This window comes from Ascaphus truei, chromosome 1 (genome assembly GCF_040206685.1).
Source record: "Ascaphus truei isolate aAscTru1 chromosome 1, aAscTru1.hap1, whole genome shotgun sequence".
In the NCBI taxonomy this organism is placed as follows: Eukaryota; Metazoa; Chordata; class Amphibia; order Anura; family Ascaphidae; genus Ascaphus; species Ascaphus truei.
Genome location: NC_134483.1, coordinates 541,053,322 through 541,080,359, shown reverse-complemented (window position 1 = coordinate 541,080,359; position 27,038 = coordinate 541,053,322). Strand labels below are relative to the sequence as shown.

The following is a 27,038-nucleotide window of genomic DNA, read 5'->3' as shown; positions in this document are numbered from 1 at the left end:
GGCAATCCGCACAGACAAACCCCTTCCCTAGCACCTCCATGGTGCCCCCTCCTGCACCCCTTACTACTAGGCTGGCAATCCGCAGACAAACCCCTTCCCTAGCACCTCCATGGTGCCCCCTCCTGCACCCATTACTGCTAGGCTGGCAATCCGCAGACAAACCCCTTCCCTAGCACCTCCATGGTGCCCCCTCCTGCACCCCTTACTGCTAGGCTGGCAATCCGCACAGACAAACCCCTTCCCTAGCACCTCCATGGTGCCCCCTCCTGCACCCCATTACTGCTAGGCTGGCAATCCGCAGACAAACACCTTCCCTAGCACCTCCATGGTGCCCCCTCCTGCACCCATTACTGCTAGGCTGGCAATCCGCAGACAAACCCCTTCCCTAGCACCTCCATGGTGCCCCCTCCCGCACCCATTACTGCTAGGCTGGCAATCCGCAGACAAACCCCTTCCCTAGCACCTCCATGGTGCCCCCTCCTGCACCCCTTACTGCTAGGCTGGCAATCCGCAGACAAACCCCTTCCCTAGCACCTCCATGGTGCCCCCTCCTGTACCCATTACTGCTAGGCTGGCAATCCGCAGACAAACCCCTTCCCTAGCACCCCCATGGTGCCCCCTCCTGCACCCATTACTGCTAGGCTGGCAATCCGCACAGACAAACCACTTCCCTAGCACCTCCATGGTGCCCCCTCCCGCACCCATTACTGCTAGGCTGGCAATCCGCAGACAAACCCCTTCCCTAGCACCTCCATGGTGCCCCCTCCTGTACCCCTTACTGCTAGGCTGGCAATCCGCAGACAAACCCCTTCCCTAGCACCTCCATGGTGCCCCCTCCTGTACCCCTTACTGCTAGGCTGGCAATCCGCAGACAAACCCCTTCCCTAGCACCTCCATGGTGCCCCCTCCTGCACCCCTTACTGCTAGGCTGGCAATCCGCAGACAAACACCTTCCCTAGCACCTCCATGGTGCCCCCTCCTGCACCCATTACTGCTCAGCTTGCAATCCGCACAGACAAACCCCTTCCCTAGCACCTCCATGGTGCCCCCTCCTGCACCCATTACTGCTAGGCTGGCAATCCACAGACAAACCCCTTCCCTAGGATCTCCATGGTGCCCCCTCCTGCACCCATTACTGCTAGGCTGGCAATCCACAGACAAACCCCTTCCCTAGCACCACCATGGTGCCCCCTCCTGCACCCATTACTGCTAGGCTGGCAATCCGCAGACAAACCCCTTCCCTAGCACCTCCATGGTGCCCCCTCCTGCACCCCTTACTGCTAGATGGCAATCCGCAGACAAACCCCTTCCCTAGCATCTTCATGGTGCCCCCTCCTGCACCCATTACTGCTAGGCTGGCAATCCGCACAGACAAACCCCTTTCCTAGCACCTCCATGGTGCCCCCTCCTGCACCCCTTACTGCTAGGCTGGCAATCCGCAGACAAACCCCTTCCCTAGCACCTCCATGGTGCCCCCTCCTGCACCCCTTACTGCTAGGCTGGCAATCCACAGACAAACCCCTTCCCTAGCACCTCCATGGTGCCCCCTCCTGCACCCATTACTGCTAGGCTGGCAATCCGCAGACAAACCCCTTCCCTAGCACCTCCATGGTGCCCCCTCCTGCACCCCTTACTGCTAGGCTAGCAATCCGTACAGACAAACCCCTTCCCTAGCACCTCCATGGTGCCCCCTCCTGCACCCATTACTGCTAGGCTGGCAATCCGCACAGACAAACCCCTTCCCTAGCACCTCCATGGTGCCCCCTCCTGCACCCCTTACTACTAGGCTGGCAATCCGCAGACAAACCCCTTCCCTAGCACCTCCATGGTGCCCCCTCCTGCACCCATTACTGCTAGGCTGGCAATCCGCAGACAAACCCCTTCCCTAGCACCTCCATGGTGCCCCCTCCTGCACCCCTTACTGCTAGGCTGGCAATCCGCATACAAACCCCTTCCCTAGCACCTCCATGGTGCCCCCTCCTGCACCCATTACTGCTAGGCTGGCAATCCGCAGACAAACCCCTTCCCTAGCACCTTCATGGTGCCCCCTCCTGCACCCATTACTGCTAGGCTGGCAATCCGCAGACAAACCCCTTCCCTAGCACCTCCATGGTGCCCCCTCCTGCACCCCTTACTGCTAGGCTGGCAATCCGCACAGACAAACCCCTTCCCTAGCACCTCCATGGTTCCCCCTCCTGCACCCCTTACTGCTTGGCTGGCAATCCGCACAGACAAACCCCTTCCCTAGCACCTCCATGGTGCCCCCTCCTGCACCCATTACTGCTAGGCTGGCAATCCGCAGACAAACCCCTTCCCTAGCACCCCCATGGTGCCCCCTCCTGCACCCATTACTGCTAGGCTGGCAATCCGCACAGACAAACCCCTTCCCTAGCACCCCCATGGTGCCCCCTCCTGCACCCCTTACAGCTAGGCTGGCAATCCGCAGACAAACCCCTTCCCTAGCACCTCCATGGTGCCCCCTCCTGCACCCATTACTGCTAGGCTGGCAATCCACAGACAAACCCCTTCCCTAGCACCTCCATGGTGCCCCCTCCTGCACCCATTACTGCTCAGCTTGCAATCCGCACAGATAAACCTCTTCCCTAGCACCTCCATGGTGCCCCCTCCTGCACCCATTACTGCTAGGCTGGCAATCCACAGACAAACCCCTTCCCTAGCATCTCCATGGTGCCCCCTCCTGCACCCATTACTTCTCAGCTGGCAATCCGCACAGACAAGCCCCCTCCTGCACCCATTACTGCTAGGCTTGCAATCCGCAGACAAACCCCTTCCCTAGCACCTCCATGGTGCCCCCTCCTGCACCCATTACTGCTAGGCTGGCAATCCGCAGACAGACCCCTTCCCTAGCACCTCCATGGTGCCCCCTCCTGTACCCCTTACTGCTAGGCTGGCAATCCGCAGACAAACACCTTCCCTAGCACCTCCATGGTGCCCCCTCCAGCACCCATTACTGCTAGGCTGGCAATCCGCAGACAAACCCCTTCCCTAGCACCTCCATGGTGCCCCCTCCCGCACCCATTACTGCTAGGCTGGCAATCCGCAGACAAACCCCTTCCCTAGCACCTCCATGGTGCCCCCTCCTGCACCCCTTACTGCTAGGCTGGCAATCCGCAGACAAACCCCTTCCCTAGCACCTCCATGGTGCCCCCTCCTGTACCCATTACTGCTAGGCTGGCAATCCGCAGACAAACCCCTTCCCTAGCACCCCCATGGTGCCCCCTCCTGCACCCATTACTGCTAGGCTGGCAATCCGCACAGACAAACCACTTCCCTAGCACCTCCATGGTGCCCCCTCCCGCACCCATTACTGCTAGGCTGGCAATCCGCAGACAAACCCCTTCCCTAGCACCTCCATGGTGCCCCCTCCTGTACCCCTTACTGCTAGGCTGGCAATCCGCAGACAAACCCCTTCCCTAGCACCTCCATGGTGCCCCCTCCTGTACCCCTTACTGCTAGGCTGGCAATCCGCAGACAAACCCCTTCCCTAGCACCTCCATGGTGCCCCCTCCTGCACCCCTTACTGCTAGGCTGGCAATCCGCAGACAAACACCTTCCCTAGCACCTCCATGGTGCCCCCTCCTGCACCCATTACTGCTCAGCTTGCAATTCGCACAGACAAACCCCTTCCCTAGCACCTCCATGGTGCCCCCTCCTGCACCCATTACTGCTAGGCTGGCAATCCACAGACAAACCCCTTCCCTAGCACCACCATGGTGCCCCCTCCTGCACCCATTACTGCTAGGCTGGCAATCCGCAGACAAACCCCTTCCCTAGCACCTCCATGGTGCCCCCTCCTGCACCCCTTACTGCTAGATGGCAATCCGCAGACAAACCCCTTCCCTAGCATCTTCATGGTGCCCCCTCCTGCACCCATTACTGCTAGGCTGGCAATCCGCACAGACAAACCCCTTTCCTAGCACCTCCATGGTGCCCCCTCCTGCACCCCTTACTGCTAGGCTGGCAATCCGCAGACAAACCCCTTCCCTAGCACCTCCATGGTGCCCCCTCCTGCACCCCTTACTGCTAGGCTGGCAATCCACAGACAAACCCCTTCCCTAGCACCTCCATGGTGCCCCCTCCTGCACCCATTACTGCTAGGCTGGCAATCCGCAGACAAACCCCTTCCCTAGCACCTCCATGGTGCCCCCTCCTGCACCCCTTACTGCTAGGCTAGCAATCCGTACAGACAAACCCCTTCCCTAGCACCTCCATGGTGCCCCCTCCTGCACCCATTACTGCTAGGCTGGCAATCCGCACAGACAAACCCCTTCCCTAGCACCTCCATGGTGCCCCCTCCTGCACCCCTTACTACTAGGCTGGCAATCCGCAGACAAACCCCTTCCCTAGCACCTCCATGGTGCCCCCTCCTGCACCCATTACTGCTAGGCTGGCAATCCGCAGACAAACCCCTTCCCTAGCACCTCCATGGTGCCCCCTCCTGCACCCCTTACTGCTAGGCTGGCAATCCGCACAGACAAACCCCTTCCCTAGCACCTCCATGGTGCCCCCTCCTGCACCCCATTACTGCTAGGCTGGCAATCCGCACAGACAAACCCCTTCCCTAGCACCTCCATGGTGCCCCCTCCTGCACCCCTTACTGCTAGGCTGGCAATCCGCACAGACAAACCCCTTCCCTAGCACCTCCATGGTGCCCCCTCCTGCACCCCTTACTGCTAGGCTGGCAATCCGCAGATAAACCCCTTCCCTAGCACCTCCATGGTGCCCCTTCCTGCACCCCATTACTGCTAGGCTGGCAATCCGCACAGACAAACCCCTTCCCTAGCACCTCCATGGTGCCCCCTCCTGCACCCCTTACTGCTAGGCTGGCAATCCGCACAGACAAACCCCTTCCCTAGCACCTCCATGGTGCCCCCTCCTGCACCCCTTACTGCTAGGCTGGCAATCCGCAGACAAACCCCTTCCCTAGCACCTCCATGGTGCCCCCTCCTGCACCCCTTACTGCTAGGCTGGCAATCCGCAGACAAACACCTTCCCTAGCACCTCCATGGTGCCCCCTCCTGCACCCATTACTGCTCAGCTTGCAATCCGCACAGACAAACCCCTTCCCTAGCACCTCCATGGTGCCCCCTCCTGCACCCATTACTGCTAGGCTGGCAATCCACAGACAAACCCCTTCCCTAGGATCTCCATGGTGCCCCCTCCTGCACCCATTACTGCTAGGCTGGCAATCCACAGACAAACCCCTTCCCTAGCACCACCATGGTGCCCCCTCCTGCACCCATTACTGCTAGGCTGGCAATCCGCAGACAAACCCCTTCCCTAGCACCTCCATGGTGCCCCCTCCTGCACCCCTTACTGCTAGATGGCAATCCGCAGACAAACCCCTTCCCTAGCATCTTCATGGTGCCCCCTCCTGCACCCATTACTGCTAGGCTGGCAATCCGCACAGACAAACCCCTTTCCTAGCACCTCCATGGTGCCCCCTCCTGCACCCCTTACTGCTAGGCTGGCAATCCGCAGACAAACCCCTTCCCTAGCACCTCCATGGTGCCCCCTCCTGCACCCCTTACTGCTAGGCTGGCAATCCACAGACAAACCCCTTCCCTAGCACCTCCATGGTGCCCCCTCCTGCACCCATTACTGCTAGGCTGGCAATCCGCAGACAAACCCCTTCCCTAGCACCTCCATGGTGCCCCCTCCTGCACCCCTTACTGCTAGGCTAGCAATCCGTACAGACAAACCCCTTCCCTAGCACCTCCATGGTGCCCCCTCCTGCACCCATTACTGCTAGGCTGGCAATCCGCACAGACAAACCCCTTCCCTAGCACCTCCATGGTGCCCCCTCCTGCACCCCTTACTACTAGGCTGGCAATCCGCAGACAAACCCCTTCCCTAGCACCTCCATGGTGCCCCCTCCTGCACCCATTACTGCTAGGCTGGCAATCCGCAGACAAACCCCTTCCCTAGCACCTCCATGGTGCCCCCTCCTGCACCCCTTACTGCTAGGCTGGCAATCCGCACAGACAAACCCCTTCCCTAGCACCTCCATGGTGCCCCCTCCTGCACCCCATTACTGCTAGGCTGGCAATCCGCAGACAAACACCTTCCCTAGCACCTCCATGGTGCCCCCTCCTGCACCCATTACTGCTAGGCTGGCAATCCGCAGACAAACCCCTTCCCTAGCACCTCCATGGTGCCCCCTCCCGCACCCATTACTGCTAGGCTGGCAATCTGCAGACAAACCCCTTCCCTAGCACCTCCATGGTGCCCCCTCCTGCACCCCTTACTGCTAGGCTGGCAATCCGCAGACAAACCCCTTCCCTAGCACCTCCATGGTGCCCCCTCCTGTACCCATTACTGCTAGGCTGGCAATCCGCAGACAAACCCCTTCCCTAGCACCCCCATGGTGCCCCCTCCTGCACCCATTACTGCTAGGCTGGCAATCCGCACAGACAAACCACTTCCCTAGCACCTCCATGGTGCCCCCTCCCGCACCCATTACTGCTAGGCTGGCAATCCGCAGACAAACCCCTTCCCTAGCACCTCCATGGTGCCCCCTCCTGTACCCCTTACTGCTAGGCTGGCAATCCGCAGACAAACCCCTTCCCTAGCACCTCCATGGTGCCCCCTCCTGTACCCCTTACTGCTAGGCTGGCAATCCGCAGACAAACCCCTTCCCTAGCACCTCCATGGTGCCCCCTCCTGCACCCCTTACTGCTAGGCTGGCAATCCGCAGACAAACACCTTCCCTAGCACCTCCATGGTGCCCCCTCCTGCACCCATTACTGCTCAGCTTGCAATCCGCACAGACAAACCCCTTCCCTAGCACCTCCATGGTGCCCCCTCCTGCACCCATTACTGCTAGGCTGGCAATCCACAGACAAACCCCTTCCCTAGGATCTCCATGGTGCCCCCTCCTGCACCCATTACTGCTAGGCTGGCAATCCACAGACAAACCCCTTCCCTAGCACCACCATGGTGCCCCCTCCTGCACCCATTACTGCTAGGCTGGCAATCCGCAGACAAACCCCTTCCCTAGCACCTCCATGGTGCCCCCTCCTGCACCCCTTACTGCTAGATGGCAATCCGCAGACAAACCCCTTCCCTAGCATCTTCATGGTGCCCCCTCCTGCACCCATTACTGCTAGGCTGGCAATCCGCACAGACAAACCCCTTTCCTAGCACCTCCATGGTGCCCCCTCCTGCACCCCTTACTGCTAGGCTGGCAATCCGCAGACAAACCCCTTCCCTAGCACCTCCATGGTGCCCCCTCCTGCACCCCTTACTGCTAGGCTGGCAATCCACAGACAAACCCCTTCCCTAGCACCTCCATGGTGCCCCCTCCTGCACCCATTACTGCTAGGCTGGCAATCCGCAGACAAACCCCTTCCCTAGCACCTCCATGGTGCCCCCTCCTGCACCCCTTACTGCTAGGCTAGCAATCCGTACAGACAAACCCCTTCCCTAGCACCTCCATGGTGCCCCCTCCTGCACCCATTACTGCTAGGCTGGCAATCCGCACAGACAAACCCCTTCCCTAGCACCTCCATGGTGCCCCCTCCTGCACCCCTTACTACTAGGCTGGCAATCCGCAGACAAACCCCTTCCCTAGCACCTCCATGGTGCCCCCTCCTGCACCCATTACTGCTAGGCTGGCAATCCGCAGACAAACCCCTTCCCTAGCACCTCCATGGTGCCCCCTCCTGCACCCCTTACTGCTAGGCTGGCAATCCGCACAGACAAACCCCTTCCCTAGCACCTCCATGGTGCCCCCTCCTGCACCCCATTACTGCTAGGCTGGCAATCCGCACAGACAAACCCCTTCCCTAGCACCTCCATGGTGCCCCCTCCTGCACCCCTTACTGCTAGGCTGGCAATCCGCACAGACAAACCCCTTCCCTAGCACCTCCATGGTGCCCCCTCCTGCACCCCTTACTGCTAGGCTGGCAATCCGCAGATAAACCCCTTCCCTAGCACCTCCATGGTGCCCCTTCCTGCACCCCATTACTGCTAGGCTGGCAATCCGCACAGACAAACCCCTTCCCTAGCACCTCCATGGTGCCCCCTCCTGCACCCCTTACTGCTAGGCTGGCAATCCGCACAGACAAACCCCTTCCCTAGCACCTCCATGGTGCCCCCTCCTGCACCCCTTACTGCTAGGCTGGCAATCCGCACAGACAAACCCTTTCCCTAGCACCCCCATGGTGCCCCCTCCTGCACCCCTTACTGCTAGGCTGGCAATCCGCACAGACAAACCCCTTCCCTAGCACCTCCATGGTGCCCCCTCCTGCACCCCTTACTGCTAGGCTGGCAATCCGCACAGACAAACCCCTTCCCTAGCACCTCCATGGTGCCCCCCTCTGCACCCCTTACTGCTAGGCTGGCAATCCGCAGACAAACCCCTTCCCTTGCACCTCCATGGTGCCCCCTCCTGCACCCATTACTGCTAGGCTGGCAATTCACAGACAAACCCCTTCCCTAGCACCTCCATGGTGCCCCCTCCTGCACCCCTTACTGCTAGGCTGGCAATCCGCAGACAAACCCCTTCCCTAGCACCCCCATGGTGCCCCCTCCTGCACCCCTTACTGCTAGGCTGGCAATCCGCAGACAAACCCCTTCCCTAGCACCTCCATGGTGCCCCCTCCTGCACCCCTTACTGCTAGGCTGGCAATCCGCACAGACAAACCCCTTCCCTAGCACCTCCATGGTGCCCCCCTCTGCACCCCTTACTGCTAGGCTGGCAATCCGCAGACAAACCCCTTCCCTAGCACCTCCATGGTGCCCCCTCCTGCACCCATTACTGCTAGGCTGGCAATCCACAGACAAACCCCTTCCCTAGCACCTCCATGGTGCCCCCTCCTGCACCCCTTACTGCTAGGCTGGCAATCCGCAGACAAACCCCTTCCCTAGCACCCCCATGGTGCCCCCTCCTGCACCCCTTACTGCTAGGCTGGCAATCCGCAGACAAACCCCTTCCCTAGCACCTCCATGGTGCCCCCTCCTGCACCCCTTACTGCTAGGCTGGCAATCCGCAGACAAACCCCTTCCCTAGCACCCCCATGGTGCCCCCTCCTGCACCATTACTGCTAGGCTGGCAATCCACAGACAAACCCCTTCCCTAGCACCTCCATGGTGCCCCCTCCTGCACCCATTACTGCTAGGCTGGCAATCCGCAGACAAACCCCTTCCCTAGCACCTCCATGGTGCCCCCTCCTGTACCCATTACTGCTAGGCTGGCAATCCGCAGACAAACCCCTTCCCTAGCACCTCCATGGTGCCCACTCCTGCACCCCTTACTGCTAGGCTGGCAATCCGCACAGACAAACCCCTTCCCTAGCACCTCCATGGTGCCCCCTCCTGTACCCCTTACTGCTAGGCTGGCAATCCTCAGACAAACCCCTTCCCTAGCACCTCCATGGTGCCCCCTCCCGCACCCATTACTGCTAGGCTGGCAATCCGCACAGACAAACCCCTTCCCTAGCACCTCCATGGTGCCCCCTCCTGCACCCATTACTGCTAGGCTGGCAATCCGCAGACAAACCCCTTCCCTAGCACCTCCATGGTGCCCCCTCCTGCACCCCTTACTGCTAGATGGCAGTCTGCAGACAAACCCCTTCCCTAACATCTCCATGGTGCCCCCTCCTGCACCCATTACTGCTAGGCTGGCAATCCGCACAGACAAACCCCTTCCCTAGCATCTCCATGGTGCCCCCTCCTGCACCCATTACTGCTAGGCTGGCAATCCGCACAGACAAACCCCTTCCCTAGCACCTCCATGGTGCCCCCTCCTGCACCCCTTACTGCTAGGCTGGCAATCCGCAGACAAACCCCTTCCCTAGCACCTCCATGGTGCCCCCTCCTGCACCCCTTACTGCTAAGCTGGCAATCCACAGACAAACCCCTTCCCTAGCACCTCCATGGTGCCCCCTCCTGCACCCATTACTGCTAGGCTGGCAATCCGCAGACAAACCCCTTCCCTAGCACCTCCATGGTGCCCCCTCCTGCACCCCTTACTGCTAGGCTGGCAATCCGCACAGACAAACCCCTTCCCTAGCACTTCCATGGTGCCCCCTCCTGCACCCCTTACTGCTAGGCTGGCAATCCGCAGACAAACCCCTTCCCTAGCACCTCCATGGTGCCCCCTCCTGCACCCCTTACTGCTAGGCTGGCAATCCGCACAGACAAACCCCTTCCCTAGCACCTCCATGGTGCCCCCTCCTGCACCCCTTACTGCTAGGCTGGCAATCCGCACAGACAATCCCCTTCCCTAGCACCTCCATGGTGCCCCCTCCTGCACCCCTTACTGCTAGGCTGGCAATCCGCAGACAAACCCCTTCCCTAGCACCCCCATGGTGCCCCCTCCTGTACCCATTACTGCTAGGCTGGCAATCCGCATGCAAACCCCTTCCCTAGCACCTCCATGGTGCCCCCTCCTGCACCCCTTACTGCTAGGCTGGCAACCCGCAGACAAATCCCTTCCCTAGCACCTCCATGTTGCCCCCTCCTGCACCCATTACTGCTAGGCTGGCAATCCGCACAGACAAACCCCTTCCCTAGCACCCCCATGGTGCCCCCTCCTGCACCCATTACTGCTAGGCTGGCAATCCGCACAGACAAACCCCTTCCCTAGCACCTCCATGGTGCCCCCTCCTGCACCCCTTACTGCTAGGCTGGCAATCCGCAGACAAACCCCTTCCCGTAGCACCTCCATGGTGCCCCCTCCTGCACCCCTTACTGCTAGGCTGGCAATCCACAGACAAACCCCTTCCCTAGCACCTCCATGGTGCCCCCTCCTGCACCCATTACTGCTAGGCTGGCAATCCACAGACAAACCCCTTCCCTAGCACCCCCATGGTGCCCCTCCTGCACCCCTTACTGCTAGACTGGCAATCCGCAGACAAACCCCTTCCCTAGCACCTCCATGGTGCCCCCTCCTGCACCCCTTACTGCTAGGCTGGCAATCCGCACAGACAAACCCCTTCCCTAGCACCTCCATGGTGCCCCCTCCTGCACCCCTTACTGCTAGGCTGGCAATCCGCACAGACAAACCCCTTCCCTAGCACCTCCATGGTGCCCCCTCCTGCACCCCTTACTGCTAGGCTGGCAATCCGCAGACAAACCCCTTCCCTAGCACCCCCATGGTGCCCCCTCCTGCACCCATTACTGCTAGGCTGGCAATCCGCAGACAAACCCCTTCCCTAGCACCTCCATGGTGCCCCCTCCTGCACCCATTACTGCTAGGCTGGCAATCCGCAGACAAACCCCTTCCCTAGCACCTCCATGGTGCCCCCTCCTGCACCCATTACTGCTAGGCTGGCAATCCGCAGACAAACCCCTTCCCTAGCACCTCCATGGTGCCCCCTCCTGCACCCATTACTGCTAGGCTGGCAATCCGCACAGACAAACCCCTTCCCTAGCACCCCCATGGTGCCCCCTCCTGCACCCATTACTGCTAGGCTGGCAATCCGCAGACAAACCCCTTCCCTAGCACCTCCATGGTGCCCCCTCCTGCACCCATTACTGCTAGGCTGGCAATCCGCAGACAAACCCCTTCCCTAGCACCTCCATGGTGCCCCCTCCTGCACCCATTACTGCTAGGCTGGCAATCCGCACAGACAAACCCCTTCCCTAGCACCCCCATGGTGCCCCCTCCTGCACCCATTAATGCTAGGCTGGCAATCCGCAGACAAACCCCTTCCCTAGCACCTCCATGGTGCCCCCTCCTGCACCCATTACTGCTAGGCTGGCAATCCGCACAGACAAACCCCTTCCCTAGCACCTCCATGGTGCCCCCTCCTGCACCCATTACTGCTAGGCTGGCAATCCGCAGACAAACCCCTTCCCTAGCACCTCCATGGTGCCCCCTCCTGCACCCATTACTGCTCAGCTGGCAATCCGCACAGACAAACCCCTTCCCTAGCACCTCCATGGTGCCCCCTCCTGCACCCCTTACTGCTAGGCTGGCAATCCGCAGATAAACCCCTTCCCTAGCACCTCCATGGTGCCCTCTCCTTCACCCCTTACTGCTAGGCTGGCAATCCGCACAGACAAACCCCTTCCCTAGCACCTCCATGGTGCCCCCTCCTGCACCCCTTACTGCTAGGCTGGCAATCCGCACAGACAAACCCCTTCCCTAGCACCTCCATGGTGCCCCCTCCTGCACCCATTACTGCTAGGCTGGCAATCCGCACAGACAAACCCCTTCCCTAGCACCTCCATGGTGCCCCCTCCTGCACCCATTAGTGCTAGGCTGGCAATCCGCACAGACAAACCCCTTCCCTAGCACCTCCATGGTGCCCCCTCCCGCACCCATTACTGCTAGGCTGGCAATCCTCCGATAAACCCCTTCCCTAGCACCTCCATGGGGCCCCCTCCTGCACCCATTACTGCTAGGCTGGCAATCCGCAGATAAACCCCTTCCCTAGCACCCCCATGGTGCCCCCTCCTGCACCCATTACTGCTAGGCTGGCAATCCACACAGACAAACCCCTTCCCTAGCATCTCCATGGTGCCCCCTCCTGCACCCATTACTGCTAGGCTGGCAATCCACACAGACAAACCCCTTCCCTAGCACCTCCATGGTGCCCCCTCCTGCACCCATTACTGCTAGGCTGGCAATCCGCCGATAAACCCCTTCCCTAGCACCTCCATGTTGCCCCCTCCCGCACCCATTACTGCTAGGCTGGCAATCCGCCGATAAACCCCTTCCCTAGCACCTCCATGGGGCCCCCTCCTGCACCCATTACTGCTAGGCTGGCAATCCGCAGATAAACCCCTTCCCTAGCACCTCCATGGTGCCCCCTCCTGCACCCATTACTGCTAGGCTGGCAATCCACACAGACAAACCCCTTCCCTAGCACCCCCATGGTGCCCCCTCCTGCACCCATTACTGCTCAGCTTGCAATCCGCACAGACAAACCCCTTCCCTAGTACCTCCATGGTGCCCCCTCCTGCACCCCTTACTGCTAGGCTGGCAATCCGCAGACAAACCCCTTCCCTAGTACCTCCATGGTGCCCCCTCCTGCACCCCTTACTGCTAGGCTGGCAATCCGCAGACAATCCCCTTCCCTAGCACCTCCACGGTGCCCCCTCCTGCACCCATTACTGCTAGGCTGGCAACCCGCAGACAAATCCCTTCCCTAGCACCTCCATGGTGCCCCCTCCTGCACCCCTTACTGCTAGGCTGGCAATCCACAGACAAACCCCTTCCCTAGCACCTCCACGGTGCCCCCTCCTGCACCCATTACTGCTAGGCTGGCAACCCGCAGACAAATCCCTACCCTAGCACCTCCATGGTGCCCCCTCCTGCACCCCTTACTGCTAGGCTGGCAATCCACAGACAAACCCCTTCCCTAGCACCTCCATGGTGCCCCCTCCTGCACCCATTACTGCTAGGCTGGCAATCCGCACAGTTTGGATTTGAGAAGAGGACATAAGGATTTCCCTGAAGCAGGGCCGGCCTCAGGGCATGACTGTTGCCTTGGGCCCTACGCCTTCGGGGGAGCCCCACGCTCTCTCCTCTTCCTTCTCCTGTCGGCGCTGGGATCCAAATGCCACCCTAACAGGAGAGGGGAGAGTTGCAGAAGGGAGCTGGGGAGTCCCCGAACCGGTGCAGGACCGCACCGTTGCTCACCCCAAGGTGGGGAAGGGGGCGGGAAGTGTGTGCAGCTGGGGGAGGTTTTACCTTACGTGGAGCGGCCTTCTGCAGCATCTGTTGTCATAGCGACGTGTCGCTTTGCCATGACGTCAGTACGCTGCAGGATAAGGGCCCCCGCTGCCGGCATGCCGCCTTGGACCCCACCACAGGTAAGGTCCGCCCTGCGACCTGAAGCATTCTTCATTGTCATTGAAACGGCTTGATTAGGGGAAATGGTCTACAACATTTTAAGCAGCTTTCCCCCCATAATGGATAAATATTTTTGTTGAGCTTACTTGGACCAGGAGGTCCCTCGAAGCATATAGATGGCTCCCAGGCATCCGGAGACCCCAGTTCCCCAGATATTTCTAGATTTTTTTGTCTTGTTTTAACTGTTTTGACATAAGAAAAAGTCTTGCCAATATGGGCACAGGAGGAAGCATGGCTGCCGAGCCACCAGTGGAAAGCCACAATGTCATCTCATGATGGTGTCCTGGCTTTTCTATTGGCTGCCAGTCAATAGAATTGGCGTGGCCAACTCCAGTCCTCAAGGGCCACCAACAGGCCAGGTTTTCAGGATATCCCTCAGAATGAGTCACTGATTGAGCCCCCTGTGCTGAAACAGGTGTATCCCTAATCCTTGGCCGGTTTTCTTGGCCCTTGGGGACTGGCGTTGACCACCCCTGTGCGTCCAATACTTTATAAATGATTGTTAAAGTATTGATATTTTATCACTTAACCCCTTAAAGCCGGTGTCCATTCTACTCCCCATTGCAAAGCCATTTTGCTGCTGTCTTTAGCCCCCTGCAAGGTGTGGTGGGACCCCGGAGACATCCTTTGCTTTCCTGGAAGATTAGAATAACCGCTGGCACAGTAATGGCTGCCGCCGAGAAATCATAAACAGACGGCAACTCGGCAGACCGGCCGATTTTGACAAATGCTAACATTATAAATAAATGAGCACAACACGAAGTCTCGGGTTACGTTCTGATGACTTTGTGCTTTTCGAGGGAGGATTCCAGCGTTACACGCACAGTAATTATTTGCTGGAACTTCTGAAGCAGGCGATTGATAATCTGCCTGAACGCCCTGCAATACATCGCAGCGTGATTTCTGCTAATCCAGGGGTGGCCAACTCCAGTCTTCAATGGCCACCCACAGGCCAGGTATTAGGGATATCCCTGCTTCAGCACAGGTAGTGGCTGACTGATCCACTGATTGAGCTGAAGCTGGGACTGATTGAGCTACCTGTGCTGAAGAAGGGATATCCTGAAAACCTGACCTGTTGGGGGGGGGGGAATGTCTCAATGACTGGAGTCATCCTGACGCCAGGAGGCATCACATGGCATAACACCTCGGCAGTACTGCTTTTATCGAGGGATAATACCTAGTTGAGCTAAGAATTTAGCAGCCATGTTGGTTGCCCTTGAGGACTGGAATTGCCCATCCCTGTATTAGCAGGAGTGAGTACAATAAAGGAGGAGGGTAATGCTATTTGAAGCCCATACCCCAAGAATATTACTGGTCTGTGCTCCCCCCAAAAACGTAAACTGATCTGATTGTGCCGCCTGTGCTGATATGTTGGTGTCCCGTGAGGACTGGGGTTGAGCACCTCTGCAATAGACTATTGGCCTGCGTGACGCTGAAATGAACACGGTTCAGCTCCTGCGACCCCCTGCTCCCCGGGGCGGGGGGGGTGGTTTGGGGGGCTCGGAATGCTGGTTTAAGGGAAGACACTGGCACATACCGCCCTCTGTAACACAATCCAAGCTCCGCAGCGTATTTCCTTGGGCGTTGGAGAGAAGAAGGCATACGGACATACAGCACCCACATTCCTGAGAGAGAATTGCCCGCGTCTCTCTGGTGGTGTTCTGCCTTTGTGTTTTACAGTGGGGTTTTTTTACGTATACTTTACATAAAGGTCTGATGGGAAACGTCTCTGCCGTTTAACCCATTTCAAATCCCAGTTTCCGCTGACATTGGGCAAGTTACAGTGTCTCCCTGTGCGCCCGGCACCAAAATACATTGTACGCTCTTCGGAGCAGGGGCGTTTGCATTGTGTATAAAAAGGGGCTCAGCTCCGGTCCTCAAGACCCCGCCCCCACCGAGTCAGGTTTTAAGGATATCCCAGCTTCAGCACAGGTGGCTCAATCCATCCCAGCTTCAGCACAGGTGGCTCAATCAGTCCCAGCTTCAGTACAGGTGGCTCAATCAGTCCCAGCTTCAGCACAGGTGGCTCAATCAGTCCCAGCTTCAGCACAGGTGGCTCAATCAGTCCCAGCTTCAGCACAGGTGGCTCAATCAGTCCCAGCTTCAGCACAGGCGGCTCAATCAGTCCCAGCTTCAGCACAGGTGGCTCAATCAGACCCAGCTTCAGCACAGGTGGCTCAATCAGTCCCAGCTTCAGCACTGATTGAGCCACCTGTGCTGAAGCTGAGATATCCTTAAAACCTGACTTGCTGTGGGGTCTGGAGCACCCCTGCTATATACTGGCAATGCTTTACACGCCAGCGTTACTAATTGGGTTTCTTTGTTAAAAATAAAACTTTACAAGCGAGTGATACAGTACCTACAATGCACGGGCTGCTGATCCGTGGACAGTAACCCCACCATGCATTCAATTGGTACCTGGCAGTGGAGAGGTTAACCCCGAGATGCTGATCCCACTCACAGTCAGTGACATGCGTTTGTCACTGTCACCGCGGTGACATTTACAAAGCTGCCGTGGGCTTGGATCACTCCCGCGTGGATCAGAAGCCCGTCTGTTCACTGGAATAAACACCCTGACAATAGCTTCCGCCTCCGACAGCTTCCAAATATCCCCCCCCCCCCCCACCATTTATTATCCTCTCGCCCCTGAATGTTTTTTTATTTTATTTAACTGAACAGGTTGGAGAGTTAACCCTTTAAGTGCCGGAAGGGGCAGCGACACCGGAGTTTATGTCATAGCTACCACGTAATGGAGTGCCCGACTTCTTCCTCCGGCGCCCAATGGGTTAAAGGAGCAGCGGATCTCCGGAGTTGGGGGGGGGGGTCTAGAGGGGGGCCGGGTTGTGGCGGCCGGGGGGGGTGGTGGTTTGGAGGGGGTGCCTGGGAGGGCCCTGTGTTCCCGAGATACATACCGGGAAAGGTGACAAGGATGGCCACCGGATTATAAAAAGCTCTGGGTCACGCGGGCCCGTAGGAATGCGCGACAGATGATGTCATGGCTTCCCATTGGCCCCCCGCGTGACGTAGGAGACGGAGAACGCCATTTTGTCCCCCAGAGGGACGCTACGATTTGCAGGTATGGATCTCGGACATCACTGGATCCCCGGAGGTGAAATGAATGCAGGGTCAGCTCCGGGAGCTCACCGCCGGGATGTTGGAGGGGGTCAGCTCCGGTAGCTCACTGCCGGGATGTTGGAGGGGGTCCCACTTCCATTTGGATGGTTCCAGCTGTTCAATGGTAGCTGTCAGCCCGATCAGCCCAGAGAGAAACACAAGTGTCCCTGACGTATCTGCTATCTGTACGGGTTCAGTACCAGGGAAAGCAACTAAACTGGGAGGCAACGCCGTATCGCCGACCTACTGCAATGCCATCGTCAGGTTGGTTTCTGAAACGCGAGACTATTGTGACCCCGTATACATGGCAGTTAGAAACCCCGGCTTGGCTGGCAACCTCATAATGACATGGAGTCAGGGTGGCAATGCAGGGCAAAAGCCAGCTGCATATTGGAGATAGAGTAGGGCAGGGGTGGCCAACTCCAGTCCTCAAGGGCGACCAACAGGGAAGTTTTTCAGGATATCCCTGCTTCAGCACAGGTGGCTCAATCAGTGGCTCAGTCGTTGACTGAGCCACTGATTGAGCCACCTGTGCAGAAGCTGGGACTGATTGAGCCATCTGTGCTGAAGCAGGGATATCCTGAAAACCTCACCTGTTGGAAACCATTGAGGACTGGGGTTGGCCACCCCTGCTTAGGGATTCCATGTAATAAAGTGAGTGGGAAGCTAAAAGTGTCTCCCTCTGCGTGCTCATTTTCATATCACTACCCAGAATTCTTATGTGCAGCTTATCCACTGTATGACATGTGTCAATGGGGTGAATGAGACAGGTGTGGGGAACTGTGGAACACTGACAGATACCCCCATGGATGTCGTATCTTTGCTCCACCGTCAAAGTGCTGATACGGTACATTAGATGAATACACTGTGTTACTTTATAACCATGTGTTGCCATCCTCTGTTCCATTAACACATCTCTTCCCCTCTTTTTGTTGTTTAGTGGTTGAATCAAAGTCACAACGCAGGTGTCAACTATGCAAACCGCAATGCGACCAAGGTGAGAAAGCGCACGCGGGACCTGGGATTGTGTGAGAGCGCCTCGCAAGGACAGCCTGCTGCTAAACTAATTACATCCTCTCGGTCATACTAAAGCAGCAGTAACACAGCTCTCCCCGAGTAGCCAGCTACCTGTTCTTCTGTTATTTATTCTTCCACATTTAAGGGCTTATAATATTAGCCGCGCGACCATTTTCGAACGAAAGTCTCCGATCGGCTGATATTGACTAAGCCCCTGGGACTTCTTTTAGTCAAAACTGCTTTCATTTTTTTTGGATTTTTACATTTTTCTGTGGTATTAATTTTACGGTTGCCAGGGGGCTTCTCCAAAAATACTAGCGACAATGGTGAAAGGTGCAACACGTTGAGACACACACACACCCACACACCTACACACACACACCCACACACCTACACACACACATACACCTACACACAAACACCCACTCATCCCACACCATCTCTCTCAGCTCATGCGGTTTCTTCCTCTCCATGGCCTCACCCCCAGGCTCCTGACACCTCCTCCCGATTGGCTGCTGCTGGGTAATGCAACCAATCAGGATGAAGTAAGCTGGCCAGGCTCTTTAAAAGAGCCAGGCTCAGTGAAATCCCGCAGCCCCCCAAGTCGGTCAGGTCACTATGTCCAGAGAGGTAGTACCGGTATACACATACACCCCCAGAGAGGTAATACCGGTATACACATACACGCCCAGAGAGGTAATACCGGTATACACATACACGCCCAGAGAGGTAATACCGATATACACATACACGCCCAGAGAGGTAATACCGGTATACACGTACACGCCCAGAGAGGTAATACCGGTATACACATACACGCCCAGAGAGGTAATACCGATATACACATACACGCCCAGAGAGGTAATACCGATATACACATACACGCCCAGAGAGGTAATACCGATATACACATACACGCCCAGAGAGGTAATACCGGTATACACATACACGCCCAGAGAGGTAATACCCGTATACACATACACGCCCAGAGAGGTAATACCGGTATACACATACACGCCCAGAGAGGTAATACCGATATACACATACACACCCAGAGAGGTAATACCCGTATACACATACACGCCCAGAGAGGTAATACCGGTATACACATACACCCCCAGAGAGGTAATACCGGTATACACATACACCCCCAGAGAGGTAATACCGGTATACACATACACGCCCAGAGAGGTAAATCCGGTATACACATACACGCCCAGAGAGGTAATACCGGTATACACATACACGCCCAGAGAGGTAAATCCGGTATACACATACACGCCCAGAGAGGTAATACCGGTATACACATACACGCCCAGAGGGGTAATATCGGTATACACATACACGCCCAGAGAGGTAATAGTGGTATACACATACACCCCCAGAGAGGTAATACCGGTATACACATACACGCCCAGAGAGGTAATACCGGTATACACATACACGCCCAGAGGGGTAATACCGGTATACACATACACGCCCAGAGAGGTAATACCGGTATACACATACACGCCCAGAGAGGTAATACCGGTATACACATACACGGCCAGAGGGGTAATACCGGTATACACATACACACCCAGAGAGGTAATAGTGGTATACACATACACCCCCAGTATTACCTCTTATTTTTTTTACTTGACAGAGTGTCCAAATACAGGACAGTCTGGTTCAATTCTGGACATCCTGATTAATTTCCACCCTGGAATACTGCACCACACGCCCCCTGTTTTTGTTTTTCAAAACCCTCCTCCATGACGGCCTTGTACCTAATGCATTTTAACCCCTTCCCTGCCAGAGGGGCTTTCAGCCAAGGTGTCAAACCGAGTTGAGTGGGGCAAGTGTAATATACACTGCATTAAAATGGCACGCAGTGATCATTGTGCGATAGTATTAGGGGGGAGTGAGTACCCCCACTATAATATTTGACTCTCCTTTCCTGTTTTTTTTTATTTACTCTTGATTTATTCCCTTGTGTTTTCTCTTCTCCTAGCTTGTGTGCTTTCTTTTGATGGGAAATATATTGATTCTGAAATGGCCTATCCCAAGAGATGTGTGCCTTTATTTAACAGGTGTACCCTCCTCTGAACCCAAGCCCCGTACCACTAGTTTTCAGTGGCATTAAAAGCTGCTCAGTTTTTGGGGTGGTGTATTTCTTCTTGCCTTAGTGAAGGAGTGTCCAACTCCAGTTCTCTAGGGCAACGGTGCGCAAATTGGGGGGCGTGACCCCCAGGGGGGGGCGGGAGATTTTGCTGGGGGGGGGGGGCACGGGCAGTTACAGAGGCCCCGCACTCTTCCCCCAGGCATTTAAATGAAATGCCGGGGGATCGCGTGAGGCCCCTGCAACTGTTTACTTACCGGGATTCAGCCGGCTGTGTTGCGTCGCCGTGGCATTTGACGTCGCGGCGCCATGTGAAGTGACATCACATAAGTGAAATGACGCCGTGGGTCACGTGACGTGATGTCACAGGATCCCGCAGCGTCATCTGACGCGGAGGAAGGTAGGCGGTGGGGGGCGCGAGAGCCGGGGGGAGAGAGACAGGGGGCGCAGCACTAAAGTTTGCGCTGCCCTGCTCTAGGGTAAGCAACAGATCAGGTTTTCAGGATATGCCTGCTTCAGCACAGGTGGTTCACTGATTGAGCCCCCTGTGATGAAGCAGATATATCCTGAAAATCTTACCTGTTGGTGGCCCTTGTATACTGGAGTTGGCCGCCCCTGTCTTAGGGGGTCCTGCAGAGTTCAACCGCGTCGCTCCCGTTTTTCAGAAACACTTTGGTAAGTAAATAAAGTACTTTGGCCCGGGAGAACAATATGGCCGCTGGGTGAGCCTGGGCTCCAGTGGCCAACAGAAATCTGTGACATCATCGGGCGACGCTAGCAGCCATATTTGTAGTTTGTGCAAGAGCCTGACAATGTAAAAGTTAAATGTTCTGGCGATTGGGGGTTCCCCGGCGAAACCCAGTTGAGCTCTGCAGGATCACCAGTCCGTGTTGGGTGCTTGCTGCTTTAGCAGTCGGTGTGTAAGTGTGCACATGTACACTGTGAGACACCCAAAACTCTCTCCACTTAAAAGTGTACAATATTGATGGTGTGTGTCCAGCTTCTTCTTATTTTCTTGTCTTCTCAGCCTTCTCCAACGTCGAAGTTCCTTCTGGGGTACACGGGAGCGGTGATAAGTGCTGTCTCAATCGCAGTGAGTAACACGTCTGCTACTTGGGGCTGAATTTCAGCTGTTAGAAACCCTCCCGTGCTGGACAGGTCACTGGCTCTGAGTGGCTATATGTTACTAACCCTATGGGTCCCTGGCGACCACTACTTGTATATTTACACACACAGTCCTACTTTCTTCATAAAGAAAAGAGCTTCTGCTTGTAGATAAGCTCGCTCTGAGCTTAAACTTTCTAAAGTAAGAGTCCAAGTGCTGACCAGTACCACTACTTTCTCACGGCACTTCTTCTACCACTGACAAAATGTCGCCATGGTTCATTTAACCACCGCAACAGTTAAACTGGGATTACGGAAGCTGGGCCGGGGCAGAGCGCGGGGGCTCGGTGCGTTCGCAGCGATGGCTCCACCATCACGCCAGCGCTGGTTTCTGTGCTGTGGTGCTCGGTCACACTATGCAGTGCGGTAACACCAATAATACGCGCAGAATATATTTTCTTTTTCATTCAAAATATGGATCCAGATGCAGAATCAGCCCAATCGGGCCTATTATCCACCAAATTCTATTCATGTTATTTACAATATTAACTGCTGCAACTGTTTAGGAATAACTATTATGTTACAATTTATGAACATTTTGAGGGGGGGGGGTGGAAGACTTCATCTTAATTCCCCCCCCGAATACAAAGGCCAAATAACGGAGAAAAGGTCCTTTACTACGGGGTTAGAGAAAAGAGCTCCACTGATGCCATATAGTGCTGGATATACAGAAATAAATACATGCATGTCAGAGGATACTGAGTAAATGAACACAAACATTAGCTAATTAAAGAAAGAATCAATATGGTCTTTGGCCATTCTCCAGTATCAGAGCAAATTAGGAAAATAATTATTACTAATTGGAAAGTTATCACTGACTAATTGGACCCAGCGATGAGTCATTTCATATGATGTTCTCTCTCGATCAGGGGTGGCCAACTCCAGTACTCAAGGGACACCAACAGGTCAGGTTTTCAGGACATCCCTGCTTCAGCACATGTGGCTCAATCAGTCTCAGCTCCAGCACCACCACCTGTGCTGAAGCATCCTTAAAACGTGACCTGTTGTTGGCCTTTGAGGACTGAAGTTGGACAGCCCTGCTCAGTAACGTTGATGAGGGTATACAGCACAAACAGGGGGAGCACAGCCCCAGATTTACAGCATGTGACACATATCTCACTGAAAGCTGTGATTTATTTCCTTTTAGTATCTCCGCCGCTGTGTTTGTGTCAGTTTTGCAGCACAGACACATTGATCCGTTTAGTAACATATTGGAGGATGACCGAGGTGTAGGTTTGCAGTAAGTAGACGTGATACAGCCATGTTAAGCCCATGCACCAGGGAAGAGAACATTTTGGGGCTGTGCAGATTGTGACGAGTGTGTTGACGTTCTGGAGAGTTCATTTTGTTTGGGTATGATGTGAAGAAGCAACACACAGGATTGTTACCCGGAGTCAAAAAGACATGGAAAGTCTTATTTATTGCAGAGGTGAAGCATATCATTTACATCTACACCATCTTTAACCTTCATCAGGTGTCGAAATCAGACACAGAACCATTACTTTTTCAAAGCTCATCAACCACTTACCGTACCTGGTGGCCCTACAACGATCCCAAGGGTTTTACCCAAAACACTGTGCTTCACCTCTGTAATAAAACACTTTAATGGCCAGATCCACCGAGGACCGTTAACGCAATGATTTTGATTACGGCCCGTTATTAGCGCTGAGGCCCGTTATTAGCGCTGAGGCCCGTTATTAGCACTAAGGCCCATTATTAGCGCTGAGGCCTGTTATTAGCGCTGAGGCCTGTTATTAGCGCTGAGGCCTGTTATTAGCACTAAGGCCCGTTATTAGCGCTGAGGCCTGTTATTAGCGCTGAGGCCTGTTATTAGCGTTGAGGCCTGTTATTAGCACCAACGCCCGTTATTAGCACCAACGCCCGTTATTAGCGCCGAGGCCCGTTATTAGCACCAGCAACAGTTATTAGCACGAAGGCCCGTTATTAGCACCAACGCCCGTTATGAGCACAAAGGCCCGTTATTAGCACAAAGGCCCGTTATTAGCGCGAAGGCCCGTTATTAGCGCGAAGGCCCGTTATTAGCGCGAAGGCCCGTTATTAGCACAATGGCCCGTTATTAGCGCGAAGGCCCGTTATTAGCACAAAGGCCCGTTATTAGCGCGAAGGACCGTTATTAGCACAAAGGCCCGTTATTAGCGCCGAGGCCCATTATTAGCACAAAGGCCCATTATTAGCGCGAAGGCCTGTTATTAGCGCGAAGGCCCGTTATTAGCACAAAGGCCCGTTATTAGCACAAAGGCCCGTTATTAGCGCTGAGGCCCGTTATTAGCACAAAGGCCCGTTATTAGCACGAAGGCCCGTTATTAGCGCTGAGGCCCGTTATTAGCACAAAGGCCTGTTATTAGCACAAAGGCCCGTTATTAGCGCGAAGGCCCGTTATTAGCGCGAAGGCCCGTTATTAGCACAAAGGCCCGTTATTAGCGCCGAGGCCCATTATTAGCACAAAGGCCCGTTATTAGCGCGAAGGCCTGTTATTAGCGCGAAGGCCCGTTATTAGCACAAAGGCCTGTTATTAGCACAAAGGCCCGTTATTAGCGCTGAGGCCCGTTATTAGCACAAAGGCTCGTTATTAGCACGAAGGCCCGTTATTAGCGCTGAGGCCCGTTATTAGCACAGAGGCCCGTTATTAGCACAGAGGCCCATTATTAGCACAAAGGCCCGTTATTAGCCCAAAGGCCCGTTATTAGCCCAAAGGCCCGTTATTAGCACAAAGGCCCGTTATTAGCACAAAGGCCCGTTATTAGCACAAAGGCCCGTTATTAGCACAAAGGCCCGTTATTAGCACGAAGGCCCGTTATTAGCACAAAAACCCGTTATTAGCACGAAGGCCCGTTATTAGCACGAAGGCCCGTTATTAGCGCGAAGGCCCGTTATTAGCGCGAAGGCCCGTTATTAGCGCGAAGGCTCGTTATTAGCACGAAGGCCTGTTAGTAGCACAAAGGCCCGTTATTAGCACGAAGGCCCGTTATTAGCGCTGAGTCCCATTATTACCGCGAAGTCCCGTTATTAGCACAAAGGCCCGTTATTAGCACCGAGGCCCGTTATTAGCACTAAGGCCCGTTATTAGCGCCGAGGCCCGTTATTAGCACAAAGGCCCGTTATTAGCACGAAGGCCCGTTATTAGCGCGAAGGCCCGTTATTAGCGCCGAGGCCCGTTATTAGCACAAAGGCCCGTTATTAGCACAAAGGCCCGTTATTAGCACAGAGGCCCGTTATTAGCACAGAGGCCCGTTATTAGCACCGAGGCCCGTTATTAGCACCGAGGCCCGTTATTAGCACCGAGGCCCGTTATTGGCACCGAGGCCCGTTATTAGCACAGAGGCCCGTTATTAGCACAGAGGCCCGTTATTAGCACCGAGGTCCGTTATTAGCACAGAGGCCCGTTATTAGCACCGAGGCCTGTTATTAGCGCGAAGGCCCGTTATTAGTACGTAGGCCCGTTATTAGCGCGAAGGCCCGTTATTAGCACAAAGGCCCGTTATTAGCACAAAGGCCCGTTATTAGCACAAAGGCCCGTTATTAGCGCCGAGGCCCGTTATAAGCACAAAGGCCCGTTATTAGCGCTGAGGCCCGTTATTAGCGCTGAGGCCCGTTATTTCCCCTGAAGTTAACTCATATTCACAAAACTAATTATATGCAAAAGCAACAGCCGCTGTATCGCTCTCTCCCCTTCTTTATATTTTCTACTCGGTACTATTCTATAGGACTTCTTCGGCGCCAGTAGACATTTGCTTGCACGAATGGGAACGTGGCTTCCGGTAGCGGGAGATGCCTCATGCACTAGCATTTCTTAGTGACAATGGACTAAGGCTACCGTAGTGTGTTTAGTAATAACTTTTATTGAACTTAGATTCTAATAAATACTATGTTTACATCTAGAAGAAAAAATGCACACAATGCGCACCAGGGATTAAAATAATAACATTTATTAGTAAATATTTCACTGAGGGGATCCAACCCCACCTCAGTTATAAAAAGTCACACAGCTAGGTTCAGTAACAATGAACATGAACCTTGGGATATACACTAATTATTCTAAATCCATAGACAGCATAAGGCCCGGGCCATAGAGGTGTGGGGAGAGCGGAGGCGCGCTATCGCTGAGGCTCGCCTGCTTCAGTCAGCGCGATTGCATGGACTTGCAGGCGAGCCAGCGTGCGCGAAGGGAGCCGGGGGGAGGTGGTTGGAGGCGGGGCAGTGACGTCGCTGGGCCAATCGCCCGCGACGCACTGACGTCAATATCACGGCGCCGTGACGTTGACGCTGCTGTGCTTGGAGGTTTTCAGCCGACTGCGCGCTGAAAAACAGCTTGGCGCTCGGCTGAAACCTCCAACTCGTCAGCACGCCTGCGGACGCTCGCGTGAGCCCCCTCTCAAGGCATCCTCATTGAGGATGCAGGGGCTCAGCGCGGAGCGTCCGCACGCCTCAGCACGGCCTGTCCGTCTATGGACTCGGCCTAACACATAATAAAAAAATGGAAGAGATAGTGTTAAATAAATAAAACAGAACGATTGATCCTGAATTTATTATTTTAATCCCTGGTGCGCATTGTGTGCATTTTTTCTTCTTGTCTTCCAAGGTGCCCCCCCCCCCCCCCCCCCCTTTTAGGGGATCACCTTGCTCCAGGAGCAGATTGGGGAGACGCTTCACACACATGCAGCCAGGGGACTTTTATTCCAACACTACATATATCTGCAGCACGAGCGCTGAATATTCTACATTATCTGCTATGTTTACATCTAATAAACACAATATTTAAGCACATAGTTACATGAAAAAGGCTTTAACAAGACAGTCATTTTTTTGTTTAGTTTTTAATGGCTGAGTCACATAGTCACACATATTGTCACATAGTCACGAAAAAAGACGTACGTCCCATCAAGTTCAACCTATGCTAAATTTAGGCGACCGATACTTTATCCTATATCTACACTTACTTATTGATCCAGAGGAAGGCAAACAAAACCCCAGTGACATATCATCCAATGCTATCTCATAAGGGGAAAAATAAATTCCTTCCTGACTCCAATAATGGCAATCTGATTACTCCCTGGATCAGCATCCTTCCCATGTATACTTATTTGGTATAACCCTGTATACCTTTCCTATCTTAAAAGATTGCACCGTCTACTTTTTTTTTTATCCCCCACTTGAAAATATTACATCTATTTCTCTGGCTGTGTTGGTTGCAGGTAGTTAATGTACTTATTAAAGCATCATGGCTGGGAGGTGGTCAGTCCGCTTAGCCTGCTAATGTCAGGCGGCAGGCTGCTGTATCACGCGCAGGCCAATCAGTCTTAGATGCAGAGTGTAAGGTTTGGATTATAGTGCCAGCGTGCACGGCCTGTCGCACTCCTGCAGCCCCAGAGATAAGGGATTATAGCTGCAAGAGATTGGGGAGGCGTGGCGGACACGTCACAAAGCTGGTTTGCCCTCATTCGGTGAGCTGCTCACGTGACGCGGATGTCACGCGGCCGCGCTTGAAAAGACAAAGAATTTAAATTTGCGGGCGCGCCATCTGCGGCACGCGAGCGCGATCACGCTTACTATAATCCCAGCCTAAAGCAGCTGGTGGTTTATTTATACAGTGACCTGCATGGGCTGCTATCTGGTTTTATTACATTCTATTAGTTACTTGAATGGAGACTGTTAAGGAAATGTATTGTGACCTCTAAGCAGAATAAAATGTATGTTCTAGGCACTCTCCCTGAGTGCAGGGATTGTCATATCTTTGATACTAATGTGTGTGCGTGTATCTATCTATCATATATATATATATCTTTCTCCCTTCCG

The 27,038-nt window shown here is 55.0% G+C and overlaps 1 protein-coding gene across 2 annotated transcripts in view; it reads left to right on the top strand.

Moving 5' to 3' along the window:
- SFXN5 (sideroflexin 5) overlaps window positions 1-27,038 on the top strand; it is a 492,741-nt gene that overhangs the window by 232,721 nt on the left and 232,982 nt on the right. For both annotated transcript variants that reach the window (XM_075573333.1, XM_075573323.1), the window contains exons 8-9: window positions 17,883-17,939; window positions 21,088-21,153. In XM_075573333.1, the coding sequence (XP_075429448.1) occupies window positions 17,883-17,939; window positions 21,088-21,153 (123 nt within the window). The remainder of the gene's footprint in view (window positions 1-17,882; window positions 17,940-21,087; window positions 21,154-27,038) is intronic.